Below are 16,473 nucleotides of genomic sequence, written 5' to 3'. Positions count from 1 at the left end.
AATAATAAGTTTAGCGCAAAATCTTTTTGATTTATGAATTTCGACAGGTTCAGGGAAAACACTCTACGTTTTAGAGTATAAGAGGATTACCGCTGACCCTCGCGATAGCCTTCAAAAAGACTACTGAGAATACTGCGCAACTAACCTTTTATACGCAATAAAAACTTGCGACGAAGTACTTACAAGTTACAAAAACAAATTGTTTTGCTCGTAAATTGTAAATTTCGTTGTAAAATGTTATGTAAGAGCCAGATACGAATGTTAATGTGAATAAATAAACTTAGATAAAAATAGCTCTTTTATGTCAAGTTGTTTGTGGTGATGTAAATTTGTACACAATTTTCAGCATGCATAACTTTAGAACATAAATCATACCTTTAGACGAACTTGATAAGCGTACTACACTAACTTAGAAAGGGTGAACTTCAATATTGATCGGGTACAAATTTATACTGACTACGTGGAAGATTTAGATTAACTCGCTTATCATGTAAACAAGGTGTTCACCTTGCAAACTTTACGTATAGTCATTGATAATAATTGGATAGATACCAAGAAACATTAGACACGAAATTACCTCACGTTGTACATCGCAATAGAATTTATATTAGAGGATTGACGGGATTACGGCATTAGGAGCTCGTGGCTACAACTGCATAAGTTGATCGGTCATTTGTGAGCTACGCTCGATACGGTCAGTTCGTGGATAGGTGACCAATCATTTGAGTATGGGTGGTTAGAAGCTAGGAAGTTCTGACCGGTTGTCAGCAACTAATCTTACTGAGGGGTATCGCGTTGCCCAGATAACTGTGTTGAGAAAATCAGTTAGGCAATCGCTCCTCGTAAAACAGTAGCACTTAGCTGCTTCCGTTTAAATTGAAAGCTGACCCCAGCATAGTTGGGAAAGGGCTAATGATGATGACCTACAGTTACTGGCAATAAGCTACTGTTATCGTTCAACAACGTTTAACGATATTACTATTTTTATGGTTATACTCATTATACCTACTACTACCAAATACCTTTTAAATAACCATATACATTCGATCTGATTTCAATACTGAGAACCTAATAAGAATCTGAAAACCCAATATCATCCCCGCAGGCTCGCATTTTTAAGCCATACAAGTTTCTGTACAACTTAAAAATGCGTGCAATACATTCTTGCAAGTTGAATCCAATTCCCTTTTTCAGACTGACCAATATGTATGCACATTTACATATAATACGTGATAATGCTATGAATAACATCATAGCATTACGGAGTTTACATGTTGCTGAGCTGGAAGACGACCTTAGGAGCTCTGATGTAAACGGCGTGAACCCACAGTTCATGGGTTCTTTTTGATTCCTATTGACGAGATTTTAAACGTAAGTAAACGGGGTCTAACTCTGCAGCTGAAAGGATGCCTACCGATTTGTTTGATCGAACGAGTACAAATGCACCTAACAATTAGAAGGACTTTTTGGTTTATTTTCGTTGCCCGTCTAGTCTTGATGACACTATATAACATTGACGGTGAAACAATCATTTGAAAAGTGACATGAGGTCACATGCCTCTACCGTCGTAGCACCGTAGCTCGCGTAGTAACGTAGCCAACCCGCACTCATAGCTTCATGTTATTTCAACAAACAAAAATTGATTAATTGTAATATTTCCCATCAAACATTACGGGAATTAAAAAACAATAACATATCCATTGATGCAGATAATTCCCAAATAAATATTGGATTAGTAGCGCAAATAGGTACATATACCGTATTCGGATATGTATTTTCAAAAAGCAGCAACATTAGCGTTTGCTCTTTGACTAAAATGTTTGAGATTGGAAATGTGGAAACGACATACACTAAAATGATACACACACAAAGGGACACCGTTATTTATACAGCGTGTTTAAACTAGAGTAGATATTGAAGTACGGCGTGTTTAGACAGACGAAATGAACTAGCAAGCTTTTGTGCACTGAAATACACAATGAATTCTTAAAGCGAGTTCACAAATGTTTATTTTTCCGTCCACGAAAGCGGTATTCCGAATCTCACGGGGCCTGATAAAACCCGACGTCGAACATTATATAGATACATATGTATGTGTAGTTGGTACCTGGTACTTGGCTAAGCCTAACTCGTTCGTCACGAGTCCGCTTTGTATTGAACGACTAGACGCCTTAAATCAACAACTGGCAAGCTTATTAAACTAATTGATTTACATGGATACTGTGTTGTATGTCGAGGACACAATAGCAATCTGTTGACTAATTGAATTATTTGTGTTGTGTATAGAGAAACATCAATTCATCGTACAAAATAAACTCATACACTTTCAATAACTATAAATTGTGAGTGAGTAATACAAATTAAACTGAAATAAGTATGGTTTCATAGAAGAAGTATGTGGAAAATGTGAGAGTACCAACAATTCTGTTTTAGTCAGCTACTAATGTTGCGCAAATACATAATCCCAAATCCCGCTGTTCTGATTGTTAAGATGAAGGAAACATGAAAAAGCATAATAATTTTCGATTTATAAACATTTCGTGCCAAAGAAACACGATTGATGAAAATTTCGAAATTCAATTAATTAGAAATTGAATGTAAAAGGAAGAAAAAATTAAGAGCATTATCTAAATAATATACGCTCTTGTGATATTTAAATATTCAAAAATATTCGAGACAAATTATTTTTTGTGTGCACTACTGTCATGATACAACACCATCATACAAATTATCTTCAAGCATCAATACAAATTAGCAAGAAAAAACAATTTCAAAAATAACAACAAAAAAATCTCCCGTCACATTAATGGCCGTAGCAAGTTTCTTAGATCGGGTTAAGAATTATTTGTTGCTTTGTCTACAACAGAAGTACCTACATAACACCTCATCAAAAACCAATTATCTAGCCATCACGGTTCATGAGGTACAGCCTGGTGACAGACGGGCGGACAGTCGGCGGAGCGTCAAGAATATGGTACGTACTTCGTTTTTACCCTTTGGATATATTGATCATAACAACTGAATGACATCTATAGCATACATACCACCCACACAGGATACTCACAGGTCAGCGAATCAATATAAAGTCTATTTTAAGTGATCATTAGCAAGCCTTTCTAATAAAATTACTTTTAAATTAATTAGTTGTTGAATAAAAGTTGTGATAGACTAAGAGGAACAGAGTATCATCTGCAGACTGTCGGTTGTTGCAAAACAAAGATCAATCATTACTCTTCTAAAGCTAGCTCGACTAGAACTTTCCAGTAATAATCTCTTTGAAATTAAATTTACAGTACGATACAACAGAAGAAAACCATTATTACTTTTGTAAGAAACAAAAAGAATACGGAGATTTCCAGCTTATCAAAAACATACTTTAGACTAAGCTGTCTTAAACTATAGTTATCTTTTCAAAGGCTAAAATGCGACTATGATCTGGCCGTCTTTAATTCTATACAAAATGTGGAGAGTAGTCACCATAGGCGCTTTTAATTCTTTAAACAGACATACTTTTCTTGCAGGTTTTTGTGATGGACAATATTCGCTTGTTTAAAGGAAAATTTATGTTACTTGCAATTTTATTTGTTCATTTGAATATATCTAGGCAAAACATGCCACCAGCGTGTGCCGAGTGTCTATAACAAACAGTGGTCTGTAAAAATAATGTTTTACCATAGCAAAACGCATCCGGTACCTCAAAACTCGTATGCATACATTTTTCTGATGTCAATACCATCCACTTAAAAACGGATTACCTCAGAAAAAAAGTTCTTCAAAAAATATTTTACATTTTCTGCGCTCCACAATCTACAAGAGAAAACTTTTCAATCATGGACAAGCTTATTATTGTCCATTAAACTTTGAACTCAGTCCTTTATAATCCCTTTTTCTCAGTCCTTAGCTTCGTATATTGGGCTATTAGAGGGAGACAACGGACCTGTCCATGGAAGTGGAAGCACAATTTTTAACAAAATTAGGTGAGTTTGTAGAAACCCTTTGTAACAAACTCGTGGTTGTTGTACATCCATATGTCCTGATATTGAACACCTTAACAATACATATAAAATAACAAGGTATACCCCGATTACCATTTCGAAGAATAAGTACTGTATATACGCCGTATCTAAAGGTGTATCCGACAATATCTGATTAATTTCGGCCATTAGGTTATGATGTTTTACAGAGGCTGTTTCTAAATTTCTGAATAGCTTAAAATTGCCTTTCTGAAAATTGAACTGGTTGGGAAACCTAGCAGAATGCTTAGGGGTGCTTAGTCGTCCGGGGCTAAAAAAAACTTGAACCTACTGTAAAAACTTACCATCAAGTTGTTCAACCTAAATCTTTATTAGATTTTTTAGAGAATATAAAAATATCACCTTTCAATTTTAACTATAGCACCATATTCGGGAAAAGCCTAGTGACTGGCGAAAAGACAGGTAGAGAGCTTTTCAGATAACTTTTATTTTAAATTAATTGTTATTACACTGCAATTCAAAAAAATATTTCACCATCAAATAAAAAATAGACCCTATATCGATTACACCGTTAAAGTTTGAGTAAATATCATCTATTTTGAGTGAAAACGTCCAACAAAATAAATTACGCAGCATCGTAGCTGTGGTATATCGGGCGTCATCGTAAAATCCGTATCAACTATCATGCCCAATATTTATTTACGAGTGTCATGAACACCATCGATTTTCCATTACACTCAATATTACCGAGTGGTATCGAGAGGTGATGAGTGTGATCGCCTGCCACGTGTTCCATTACAAACCTTTATTTTATATCCAATGTATTTATGAAAGTCAGATTAAGTATAGTGGTATCGCGCATCGAAGTTACAACGAGTTTTTGGAAAAAAAAATATTTGATGTATGGATGATTGTTCCTCTTTCACGCAAAAACCACTGAAGGGATTTAGAAACTTGGTGCAATACATAGAATAGTTTTTAACCCGTATTTTTTGTCCCTCGGGCAACAACTACTGATAAATAATTATTTGTAATTTAGAAGTCTCAATTCTTTTTTAGAATACATTTAAAAATACCTAATAAAGAGTAAGTGATAACCTATTCGTCACCCTGTATACAATCTCAAAAGCTTATTATTGTTGATGAGTTAGTATTGTGGAGTACGGGACAGATAGACACTGTGAGCTCCATATTTCAGTAAAATTAACGCTGCTTTTTGGTCTCTCACGTTTGTTACCGTTGGTGTACATTATTTACATGTTGATGAATTCTGGCAAACATAATAAAACGTGGAGCCAGCGAAACTTGCTTTCGTAGAATCTACGCAAATGTGTGACGGTATTTTGCAGAACGCTTCTTTAAACCGAGAAACCGTATAGTCGAAATGTATTTCTATTGATATTCCATTAGTGAACCAATCGTATAGTCTGCCGCTGGACTTTGACGCTCAACGCAGTTTGCATTACCAAATATTAAATTTTCCCACGTTTTTTTTGTAACCCAATTTTAAGGTACTTCCGGATAAGCTAGCAGGCTGAAATTATCTGGGTAGCTTCAAACCCGATGACAATGCAATTTATAACTATAAAAATGACGGGACCGATTTGGATTATATTTTAATGGAGTGATATTTAAAAACGTGGGAATATTGTTTTTTTTAATCTAATACTTTTTTCTACGGTAATACGCTACGCTTAGTCATTATAACACTCTAAGTTGTGGCTGAATACTGAATAGTTACGTGTTTATTTTGGGGCACGTAGGGAACCTAAAGAACTGGCATTTAAATGCGCCGTAATACTTATAAATAAGTTTTTATACAAGTGCATGTTCTTTCTCTCTATTTCTAGTAAAAAAACATGCAACTTTTTACCTTTCACAATCCAGGTTAATAAAGGTAAACTTACTATGTCACATAGTTTTCAATGACATTGTCTCGTCGCAAACGATCTCGTCTTCCATTACAAAACCCGTTTCAGTGCAGTTAATGAGACATTGGAGCCGACACGCGTATAATATATATATCTAGCTAAACGTTAGCTGTAATATTACTCTCTAACATGAAATGAGAATTAAAAAAATAAGCTTTATGTTATATGACGACTTAACCGCTCGCAGACACAATATATATATTTATGTCGGTATACCTTAACAACTTTGCGGTTCTAAAAATAGATAGCGAAACAAAAGAAATGTACATATGACTGTACATCAAAAGGATAGAGTATACGGCTGGTTGTTTGGTCTTTCATTGTTAAAATAATGTGTGATTCTTAAAAACAGGTCAGAAATGAACGCTGCTTGGATAGCTTCCTAGCATAGTGCAACAATTTGTGTGATCAATGCTTTTATAACTCCCGCGATCTTGGTATCTTTGTCAATTTCCTTTTTCTCTTCGTTTTTTATCTTTATATACATATATTACATATAAAAAACTTAAATGTCGTTTAAAAGGAAATAAATCTATTACCATACTTTAATAATAATGAAATCATTTCTATATTAGTAAATAGATTAGGTCATATTTCTGTTTCAGCAGTTATGATGTTGTGTTTTACGAAGCCGTTAACCCTGCAGGGCCTGGAGCTTGGAGATAGTGCGACGAGGTCGCTCGCAGCCATAAACAAGATAGTGGCACGATAGATAGTTTCTTATTGGATGGAATCGCGAAAATAAATCTATGAAATAAGTACACTTAGCTATTGTACAGCTAGTCATAGTTAATGGTGATTCTTGAAACTGTACTGAAGTGTAAGCACCTGAGAGATGCAAGCAATGATTCAAATTGTTTTTTTTTTTTAAACCGATTCTGTTTCTTTGAACAACATTTTAACACTCATAGCAGTGTTACAGTTTAAAAATACAATTCTATTTTAGAAATGTTTTGCTAAATTTAAAGTTTGTCTCTTTATTGTAGGAGTCTGTCAAAATACTTATTCAAAGCAAACCTTTTACCATTCCTTGGCATTTTACCTAAATATTTTGGTAAAACGTTCCTGATGGGGACAAGACAAACGTCACGTAATTTCTTTTGTGGACCATGACATATGTAACTGTCCGTGGTCTTGGTGTTCCATCTAAAATGTTATAAATTAATTTTATTTTGTTATTATCTTTCAACGCATACATTTATCTACTTTGTAAGGAATCATACCTTACTGTTCAAGTTTTACGTCATAAAACAACACCTATTTCCGAATGGACAACCAAAAAATACCACTTTAATTTGTTCATAATGTCACATTGAACAAAAAAAATCTTATAATTTAAATTTATTATCTAATATAAACAGACGTTCAGCAATTCCTATTGCACTATATTTCTTTCAAAAAATATCGTTTTACCGTTTAAAATTAAATTAATTTGTAGATAAATAAACCCTGCGTAGAAAATGTTCCTTGAAAACCCGCTCGTAAATGAATATAAACTTTTTAGACTCACCTTCTTTATTCGCATTAAACATTGTCTTTTCAACTTTTTTTCTATCTACCTTTAATTTAGTTGGGAATCTTTTTCACAATGCAAAATAAATTCTGCAGGCAGTAGTTCTTTAAATAAATAACAATTTCCAATATAAAGTCAAAATGAGTTTCCCAATTATTTGATTTATATGTCTCATAAGTTCAGTTGTAGACCATAACAGGTCTGGAAACATTTAAATAAAAATTTACCTCGCGCAGACTATGAAATCTAATATTGAACTTGAAAAGAATTGACAGATTTAGAACATAAAGTTTCATGTATGAAAAATAATCAATCTTTGTAACACAGCAAACATTGAAACTTATTTATTACTTTGTTCATTTATCTTTTATGCTTTTATTTGAAGTAGTTTGTATAATTTTGTTCTTAAAGAAAAAAATACATTTTTTTTCTAAAGCGAAAAGAATTTGTTAGTATTAAAAGTAAATTCTCAAGTAACTTTCCATCTCCTCAGGTTACGGATACATAAATTCCCTTCTTTGTGATAAATTCTTAAAGGCCAGTCCCTGCCGTAAAACGTTTTTATGGTCGAATGAAGGGCCCAAATAATAAGGGTGTCAATTTGCGTTATATGAACCGATCCTACTAAACATTATTTGCATTGGATACTAAAAATTGTTCAACCACACTTCTGGGTTATCTTACATACACAGATCGTTTACTTTACGATCGAACATTAAAAATTTTATTTAGGTATGTATCTTTGATATGCACTATGATAACTTTATGAATCAATCGAACATTAAAAAAAATACGCAGCTAAGGTCATTTTCACGATTTGAAAGACAAGCATTCTTGGATATTTTTTGACACTCATGTTGTTCATCAATGTATGTACACTATGCACATGTACATATGTTGTTATTGTATGAAATAGAGTATTTGACTAAATCGAAGAACATTAATTTGTGTAGTCCGACACTAATAGATATCTAATATTTTTCGGAAATCTTTCTGACAGACTAAACACAATATTGTTTACAAATACTCTATTATTAATAAGAGCCTACCACCAAATTAAAAGTGTCGAAGCTCTGCAAATTGTAGAGTACCATTTGGATGCACTGTTACTAGATAAGTTTAAGATATGTTTAAGTCCAGAAAGTGTAATTTCTCACTATCCTTTATTTTGCGCTTGATTTACATGTCCGCGGTTATTTTCATAAGTCAAGACTGGATTTTCCTTGGTTTTCTATTTGCCTACAATTTAGAATCCTTCTCGTTATATTTGTTGCAATCAGTTCAGGAAAGGCACCGATATATAGAGCTGACTAACGTTAATCGCAAGCTTCTATTTGCTTCCTCTCAAAGAGAATTTAATTAAGACAAGTTCAAAAGTGTACTTAACTCTTTTTAGAGTTCAGTAGGAAAGTGTAAAGACAAAAACCCAATAATAGGCTCTGCCGCCCGTCCGTTATTCAGTATTATGTATATCATTGACGGATGAAAAATATAATGTTCTATAGTAGTAATCTCAAATATACCTATAAAATTATTGTGTCACGGTGTACGAAATTGAACTCCTCCGAAACGGCTCCACAGATTCTTATAAAATTTTGTGTACATATTGGCTAGGTCTGAGAATCGGATATCTATTTTTTATGTCCTCTTTTTCATTCCCTAAAACTCAATTTTATGGCAAAGCAAAGTTTGCTGGGACAGCTAGTATATAATATAATATTATTGAGTAGTGAACTTCTAAATCAATTTAAATGAGTAAAGTGTTTAAAATAATTATTGCTTCCGTAAAATTGATCCTTTTTAACACTAATGAGCAATTAATGTTACACCATGTGAATATCAACGATTTGATGTGAGACTTGCATAACATGGTCTGACTTTACTGCTCACCTTAAATGAGCTATATTCAAATATAACATAATTCTAGTAGGCCTTCCTCTATCTTAACTTCTGGGTTTTAGACATGTTTGATGTTTATCGATGGATACATAATCTGCTTAAAATTCCTGATTAAATTATTCCGCCTGATAAACAATTAATGATTTTGAGAGTCCTTTGTCACAAACATTTAATTAGAGTTTGTTCGCTTGAATGATTTTGTGTAATACTCAGAGATTATACATTAAATAACTTTGATATCGCATTTGTAACTTTAAGGATTTGTTCAATTTATTTATTTATCAACCGTAAAAGCATCATTAATTTTGCTACTTTTAATAATTTTAATTAGCATAAAAGAAAAACATTAAGTTGTTCAAACGTCTGTCGCTTCCATAGAGATTGGAACTAATGTAAGTAAAAAAACTGGTCAAGTTCGAGTCTCGTGGCACTGAGGGTGGCATGAGATATGAAGAGAAAAAAATCAAAGAGAGACGGAAAAATCGAAAGCAAAATTATAAGGATTCTTGTTACCTTCTAACAGTCACAAATGTGGAATAAAATCAAGAAAATCTAAAATAAGGAGCCAGCATTGAATGCAATAAATATATAAGTAAAGATTATTCACACTTACTTTAAGGATATAATTCATATTTGATTTATTAAAATAAATAAACAACAGCACAGTAAATAAAAAACACTAACAAAGAGACCAGTCTTAGGTGCAAATGATAAACAAAAACACTTTTTACCGAGCGTATCTCCTTGTGCGTCCAAATCATCAATAACTTCTTTAACGAATTTATCTGGTTTCTTGTTGAAAAATAGTGAGTTCCATTTGATTTTATCATTGAGTTTATCTTCATAATCAATATTAATTACGATATCGTCTTTACGCTTTTCGTCTTTCAATTTTCTTTCTTTTTCATCTGTGTCACGATTGTCGTTGTAAATGTACAACAATTTTCCTTCCTCATCATAGTCATATTCTTCCTTATGTTGTGGCCGTTTGGGTTTTTTCGGCTTTTCGAAACTGTTTGGAGTATATTGAAAATTCGGGGATCCTGGTGGTACACCCATTTGATATCCCATTGGTGGCTGAATCCCCATAGGTGGCAGAACCCCCATAGATGGCTGATTTCCCATAGGAGGAGGTGGAGGAAATCCTATAGGATAGCCCATTGGAGGAGCTGCTGGTAACGCCATCGGAGGCACTGCTGGAATGGCAATTGGTGGAGGAGCTGGAATGCCCATTGGAATACCCATCGGAAAACCACATGGAATATTTTGTGGGAAACTGATTGTTCTCGGGACAGTTGCACAGGGTCTTGTGGTAGTTGCTGTTGTTGATGTTGTTATTATAACTGAAGGCATCGGTTGAAAAGTAAATAAAAAAGACTGGTACGGCATATAAAATGGCATCATTGTAAGCGACACTGCATTTCTCGTACACTCCGTAAACATGGTAGGTGGAGGTGTACATATATGTGGAGCGGTTTCTTTGCCCATACAACCACATTGTCTACGTGCATCCGATGGTAAAGCACGAGCAGATAAGTTTTTCAAACCTGGTGACAAATTAGATTTATTTTCAACATCATTGAAATCATCCTTTGGTGCAGATTTAGTTATTTCTATGGTGCTAGACCGATTTTCGGTATGGTAAAATGGCTGATGGATGCTGTCAAAATCTTCTATGTAACTTGGATTTTCTTCGATGTTATCCGTTTCCGACAAAAGTTTTACGATTGGCCATTTGGGATCGAAGTTCAGTGAAGGAGACGACATGCCATCTTTAATATTCTTTAGTTTTGGAGATTTAAATAGTGATATTTGATCGTAGTCAAAGTCTTTGTCATGTATGTGACGTTTTTTTGGTACGATTTCTTCAGCTTTCTTGTCTAATGTGTCCAAGCTTGTCGTTACGCTTTGATTTAGCCTATTCAATGATGGTTTATGTGAACTTTTTAGTAGCTCTTTACCAAAATCTGCAATCAAAATACATACATTTTATCAATATTCCTGAAAATACACATTAATTGGTTAACTTCACGTTGATGCTTTTATTTTCCGTTGCGAGTTAGAAAAGTTCGATAAAACTATGTTAACACAAATTCCGAACAGCCAATTCATGAAAGTTTGATATTAAATTCTAAAATATTAAATTAATGTTATTTTATTTTTGGTAAATAGGTCCTCGTAATTTTCTATAGAAAAAGATGACCGTTAAAATGTGGTCATAAAAGTGACATTTTCCCTTACATAATATCACCTTATCGTTACCTTGAAAGATTACACGACTGTCATTTTGTTTTACGTCCGAAATAACGTCTCCACTGTCCTCTTTTCTGTCGAAATTATTTGCCTCGGAAACATAAATGATAAGCAGTAAAATATGCAATACAAAAAACATAACCAATAGGTACAAAATAGTGCATTTTCACCCACATGACGTTGTCAGGTAAATCAAAATATGTAACTCTGTATGGCCACGTTGGTCATGATTATACATTTAAATAATTATTTATGTATCGTATTTATTATTTATTATGATATTTGTTAAATTTATTTTACTGATTGGTTGTATCAATCGACTTTGTGTGAGCCAAACAAATTATTGCGAAATATGCCTGAACCACACTCTTTGCAGATACAATGTACGTTTTTTTGACAGCATTTATTCTTTAAATAATATTATTAGACATTTTGAATAACATTGTTAATATTCTTTCTTTCTCTTTTAGACACCTGGACCAAGTCTGTCGTGCAAATCTTACGACAACACAGCACTTCTAAGAAATCATGACGTCACCGAACTTGTAAATAAAATAAACGAAAGAAGGAACTTTGTGGCTTTAGGTTACTCTAAAATACTTCCACAAGCTGCTAACATGAAAAAAATTGTAAGTGCTAAGCATTTAATGTATATTTTATATTATTCAGGTATTCAAATGCTATGGCGTATAAACTTTAAATATAAAGTAATTCTGGAATGTGAATTACCTTAGTTAATTTCCTGACTGGTTGCAGCACTGGTCTTCTGAACTAGCATTATTTGCTCAGCGCTGGGTGGACCAATGTGTACCTTCAATACACCCAGAACAAGAGGACCTTTGCAGAGACTTCGGTAAATACTAGCCTTACTGACAATCATTTTCTACGATTTGGATAATCACACGCCTTTAAGTGTGTGTTTGTATAAAAGTGTTTACGTCTACTATGTCATAACGAGTTTCGGAAGGTAAGTTAGTCAGAAGGTTGAAAGTCTGGCAACCATTCTGCCCAAGTAACTGAGTTGAGGAGGACAGATAGGCTGTCGCTTCTTATGAAACACTGGTAACTAGGTGCATCCGGTTAGACTGGAAGCCGAACCTAACATAGTTGGGAAAAGGCTAGAATGATCATGAAGACGATGAAGCGTTACACGAACTACTACTTTTTAAACAGCACAGGATTATTCAACATTGTAAGTAACCGTAACGGAAAAGCAAAAAATAAGGTACAAGGATATTCAATAAGTGGTCACGAAGAAACCGAGTCAGTCTTCGGTTTGATGTCTCGACATTAGCATGCTAGTCGAACCGTCAAGCCATCAAAGATTAACGTATGTTCACATTGATTTTCTTTTGTACGTAATTTAATTTATACAAGCAACACGCTTGAAAAAGTAGTAAAGAGCTAATCAAAAATGTCTGATTTTTTTAGAAAATACCAAAGTAGGTCAAGTAATAAGTAGCGTGGTCGACCCATCGTCGAAAATTAACGTGAAGAGCTTCGTGGAAATGTGGTTTATACAAATACTGAACTACTCAGGCAGTGTCACCTATTATAATCAGTAAGTGCGTACATATATTTGAAAGTTTAGCGTTGAAAAATGAATAACTACTTAATTATAATTTTATTAATAAAAAAGGAAATGATTTGTTATATAAGAACATAATTTTTAGGGTAAGTGACCAAAGTGTAAAACAGAACCCTTTAACTAAAGAGTAATTTTCGCAGATAATGCATTTCTGTTTCTGTTAAAAAAAATAGATAAATCAAAATGGAAAAATACCGTTTGGGTGGTACTTCTTTTGCAAATTCACTATTTTAGAAATATAAATCATACATAGAAATCCATAGCGATTTTTATTCGGTTGCAGATCCCAAGATCACAGAACAAGTTACTTTACGCAGCTAATATGGGCTGATACTGAAGCTGTTGGATGTGGAAAAGCTAAATTCTACGTATTTATCTTTTCAAACGTTTAGTCACAGAGGTTGTTCTTAGTAACGGTTTCTTAGAATCGATATGTTTCAGGTAGATGAAAAAAAATCGATGCTGGAAAGGCTCGTTTGCAACTTTGCTCCAAAGGGAAACATACATGGAAAACCCATTTATTCAATTGGATATGCTGGAACGCAATGTTCAAATGTAATGGTACCAGATGATATATACAAAGGACTGTGTAATTACGAAGACCATCATTTGTGTAATTTTTTGACATCTATTTTACATATTATCCAATTTTGACCTACGGTATTTCTTTAACTTAGGTGTTTAAAGGCTGTCAATATGATATTCTTTTCCAATTTCAAATAAAAAAAATCATAAAGGAATTGATCAATCAAACAGGTTCATCACATAGGTTAACAGGGACTTTCACGCAGTCAAACCTACCTAGAATCAATTTTTCTTATTACCTGTTATTCATCATCTCATGTCAATTTAACTTACAGTGAAAACGTTAACTACACAAAACCGAACGATGAACAGCTTACTGAGAATCCTTAATTTATCCAACAATTCCGCAAAGAATGAAATAGACCCCCTCGGAAATAACTTAAAACAAATACTTGTAAATAGTAGTTCTAACAACGAACACAGAAATCAAAAAACAAGACATATATATCTAAATAATTCATACGGTAAGTTTTAATTTTAAATTGATACGCCCAAAGTAAAGTACAAAAAATAGGTATATGTAATATATTATATGTTGGTATTTTGTTAAAGATTGATTAATTTTAGGTCCTATAAGACGTATGATGCCACTTCAGAAGCATAATACCTGGAAAAGTGTCGTCAATATGACGAGAAATGATGATGACTACCATTACCAACATGAACGTGGTCATTCCCACCTGTATCATGGACACAACCTACCCCAGACTTATAGCTATCCAATCACTAGCGAAAGTAATTACCATAGCAACCAAGATTTCCGAAGATATGATTACACTACACAGACAGTCACTTTAGTATCAAACAGTAATTACAGAAAATTTTATCAACAAGCACAATGCACCCGTAAATGGCCACAAATTGAAAGTAATAGTTGTTGTGGAAGCAACCAATGTGAAAAAGGGCATGATAATTGTTGGCAGCAAACTACTTGTCCAACACCTTGTCCAGAACAGTTCACCAATCCGGTTCTTGATTTATGTTCATGCACTGTTCAAACTTGTCCAACAACTTGTCCTAGTACATGTACAACCAGTTGTAATTGTAATATGCACTGCCAGTACTCAAGTCCAATGTGCCCAACAACAACAAATTGTTTAACTACATCATGTCGAGAAATGCATTGTAACGATTGTAGAAAATCCGGTTCATTTCAAAATTACGACATGTTTCCAAATGTAGTGCTAAGGAGTGGTAACAAAAGAGTACTAGAAATTATTTCTACAAAAAAAGAGCCATCATTATTTGATAGTTCCAAAATAACTCATTCACACCAAAGAATTTATGAAGGATCTGACGAATTGCAAAGAGATGAAACTGATATGTCAAAATACAATTTCCAAGACCGGGATTATTTATACCGGTCCTTTGATAGGAGACTAAGAAAAAGACGGCAACTCGACGATCAAATGACACTTGTACCGTTTTGGCAATTAGAAAAAAGTAATTATAAAAATCCATCTCTGTTAAAAAGTATGCGATATACAACACTATCAAATAAAAATAACAGAAACACAAAACGAAACACGGCCCTAGCGAAATGGTTATCCAGCACTGAGCCTATAACTCTGAATAAAGCAGATTATGAAGATGACGAAGGGGATGTTACTGAAAAATACTTATCTTTTAATGAATTAATGCATCTACGAAAAATCAATGACCGATACGCAGTTTACGATTTCAGGCGTGATGACAGTGCGAAAACAACTAAGAAGAAATCATCAACCAACAAAACTACTAAAGCTACTAAAGCTTCAACCAACAAAACAACTAAAACTACTAAATCGAACAAGACTGTAAAAGTAACCACTGAAAAGACTACAAAAGCCACCGTGCCAAAAACAAACGCTACTACTACTACTGCAACAGCTGATGCAGATGGTGAGACTAAAACTACTACAGCTAAAACTACAAAGACAACCACGCAACAAGAAACGATAATTTACACACTAAATCCTCCATTTTCACGACTGCGGTATTGCACAAGAAAATTAACATGCACGTGGACGGCATATACGGCTAACAGTCCTGACAATGAAGGAAACATTGTGGGGCCAATTGATGTCGGTTCCCGAACTCCACCGGGCTATGTTGAGGGATGTACTCGAACTTCCACTTGTACTCGAATAAACATGGACCGAAACAAGGTATTCACCGTGCCAACTGGCGACGGTGCAACTTACCCTGGCGAGAAGGGCCCAGGTGACTTTAGCACCGGAACAGGTATAGGAGACGATGATGACGGGGATTATTGCGAACGTCGTTCCCTTAATGTACAAAGACGGAATTCTGATAACAAGGAAAATTTACCATATGAATTAAATAATCAAGTCTGCACGGATTTAACAACAAGAAGCGGTAAAATTCAAAATGAACTTGATATTACTCCTGCTGACGTTACTACAGATGTCAGTGACGTACACGATTGTGTTTGTGTTGAAAATAATTCTAGACAAAAACGACAAGTAACTTCTGATACTAGGAAGTTTATGGTACCTGGTGATATGCACTGTAGAAACTCAAAAAAGTCCTTCTCATACGGCGAACTTTACTACATGATCTTAAATAGTATTTATGGATCAAAAAGAGTGAATCAATACCACCATAATGAATGTCCCTGTAACTACTCACCCACTAGTCGTTCCATAACACCTCTATTTTTGTTAGTATATTTTATTACCATATTCAATGTATGTATTTATGATATTTTGTAGAAAGAAGTAAACGAA

The 16,473-nt window shown here is 34.1% G+C and overlaps 2 protein-coding genes across 3 annotated transcripts; one reads left to right on the top strand and one right to left on the bottom strand.

Annotated features, from left to right (window-relative positions):
- Positions 1-9,920: 9,920 nt before the first annotated feature.
- On the bottom strand, positions 9,921-11,767 carry LOC113500438. The gene is made up of 2 exons (XM_026881236.1): positions 11,581-11,767; positions 9,921-11,285 (listed from the first exon to the last, which is right to left on the bottom strand). Exons 1-2 carry the CDS (start codon positions 11,708-11,710, stop codon positions 9,946-9,948), a joined length of 1,470 nt encoding a protein of 489 aa, XP_026737037.1. The 5' UTR covers positions 11,711-11,767; the 3' UTR covers positions 9,921-9,945.
- Positions 11,768-11,771: 4 nt separating this feature from the next.
- Positions 11,772-16,473, top strand: LOC113500435. 2 transcript variants are annotated; one of them, XM_026881225.1, is made up of 8 exons: positions 11,772-11,954; positions 12,042-12,200; positions 12,328-12,424; positions 13,003-13,132; positions 13,443-13,527; positions 13,601-13,772; positions 14,020-14,208; positions 14,312-16,473. In XM_026881225.1, exons 1-8 carry the CDS (start codon positions 11,847-11,849, stop codon positions 16,456-16,458), a joined length of 3,087 nt encoding a protein of 1,028 aa, XP_026737026.1. In that variant the 5' UTR covers positions 11,772-11,846; the 3' UTR covers positions 16,459-16,473. The 2 variants fall into 2 exon arrangements, with proteins under 2 accessions (XP_026737026.1, XP_026737027.1); XM_026881226.1 differs by lacking the exons at positions 11,772-11,954; positions 12,042-12,200; positions 12,328-12,424; positions 13,003-13,132 and having other exon boundaries at positions 13,463-13,527; positions 13,605-13,772.

Source organism: Trichoplusia ni, chromosome 14 (assembly GCF_003590095.1).
Source record: "Trichoplusia ni isolate ovarian cell line Hi5 chromosome 14, tn1, whole genome shotgun sequence".
Taxonomy (NCBI): Eukaryota; Metazoa; Arthropoda; class Insecta; order Lepidoptera; family Noctuidae; genus Trichoplusia; species Trichoplusia ni.
The sequence above is the reverse complement of the archived record's forward strand: the minus strand, read 5'-3'. Positions and strand labels throughout refer to the sequence as shown.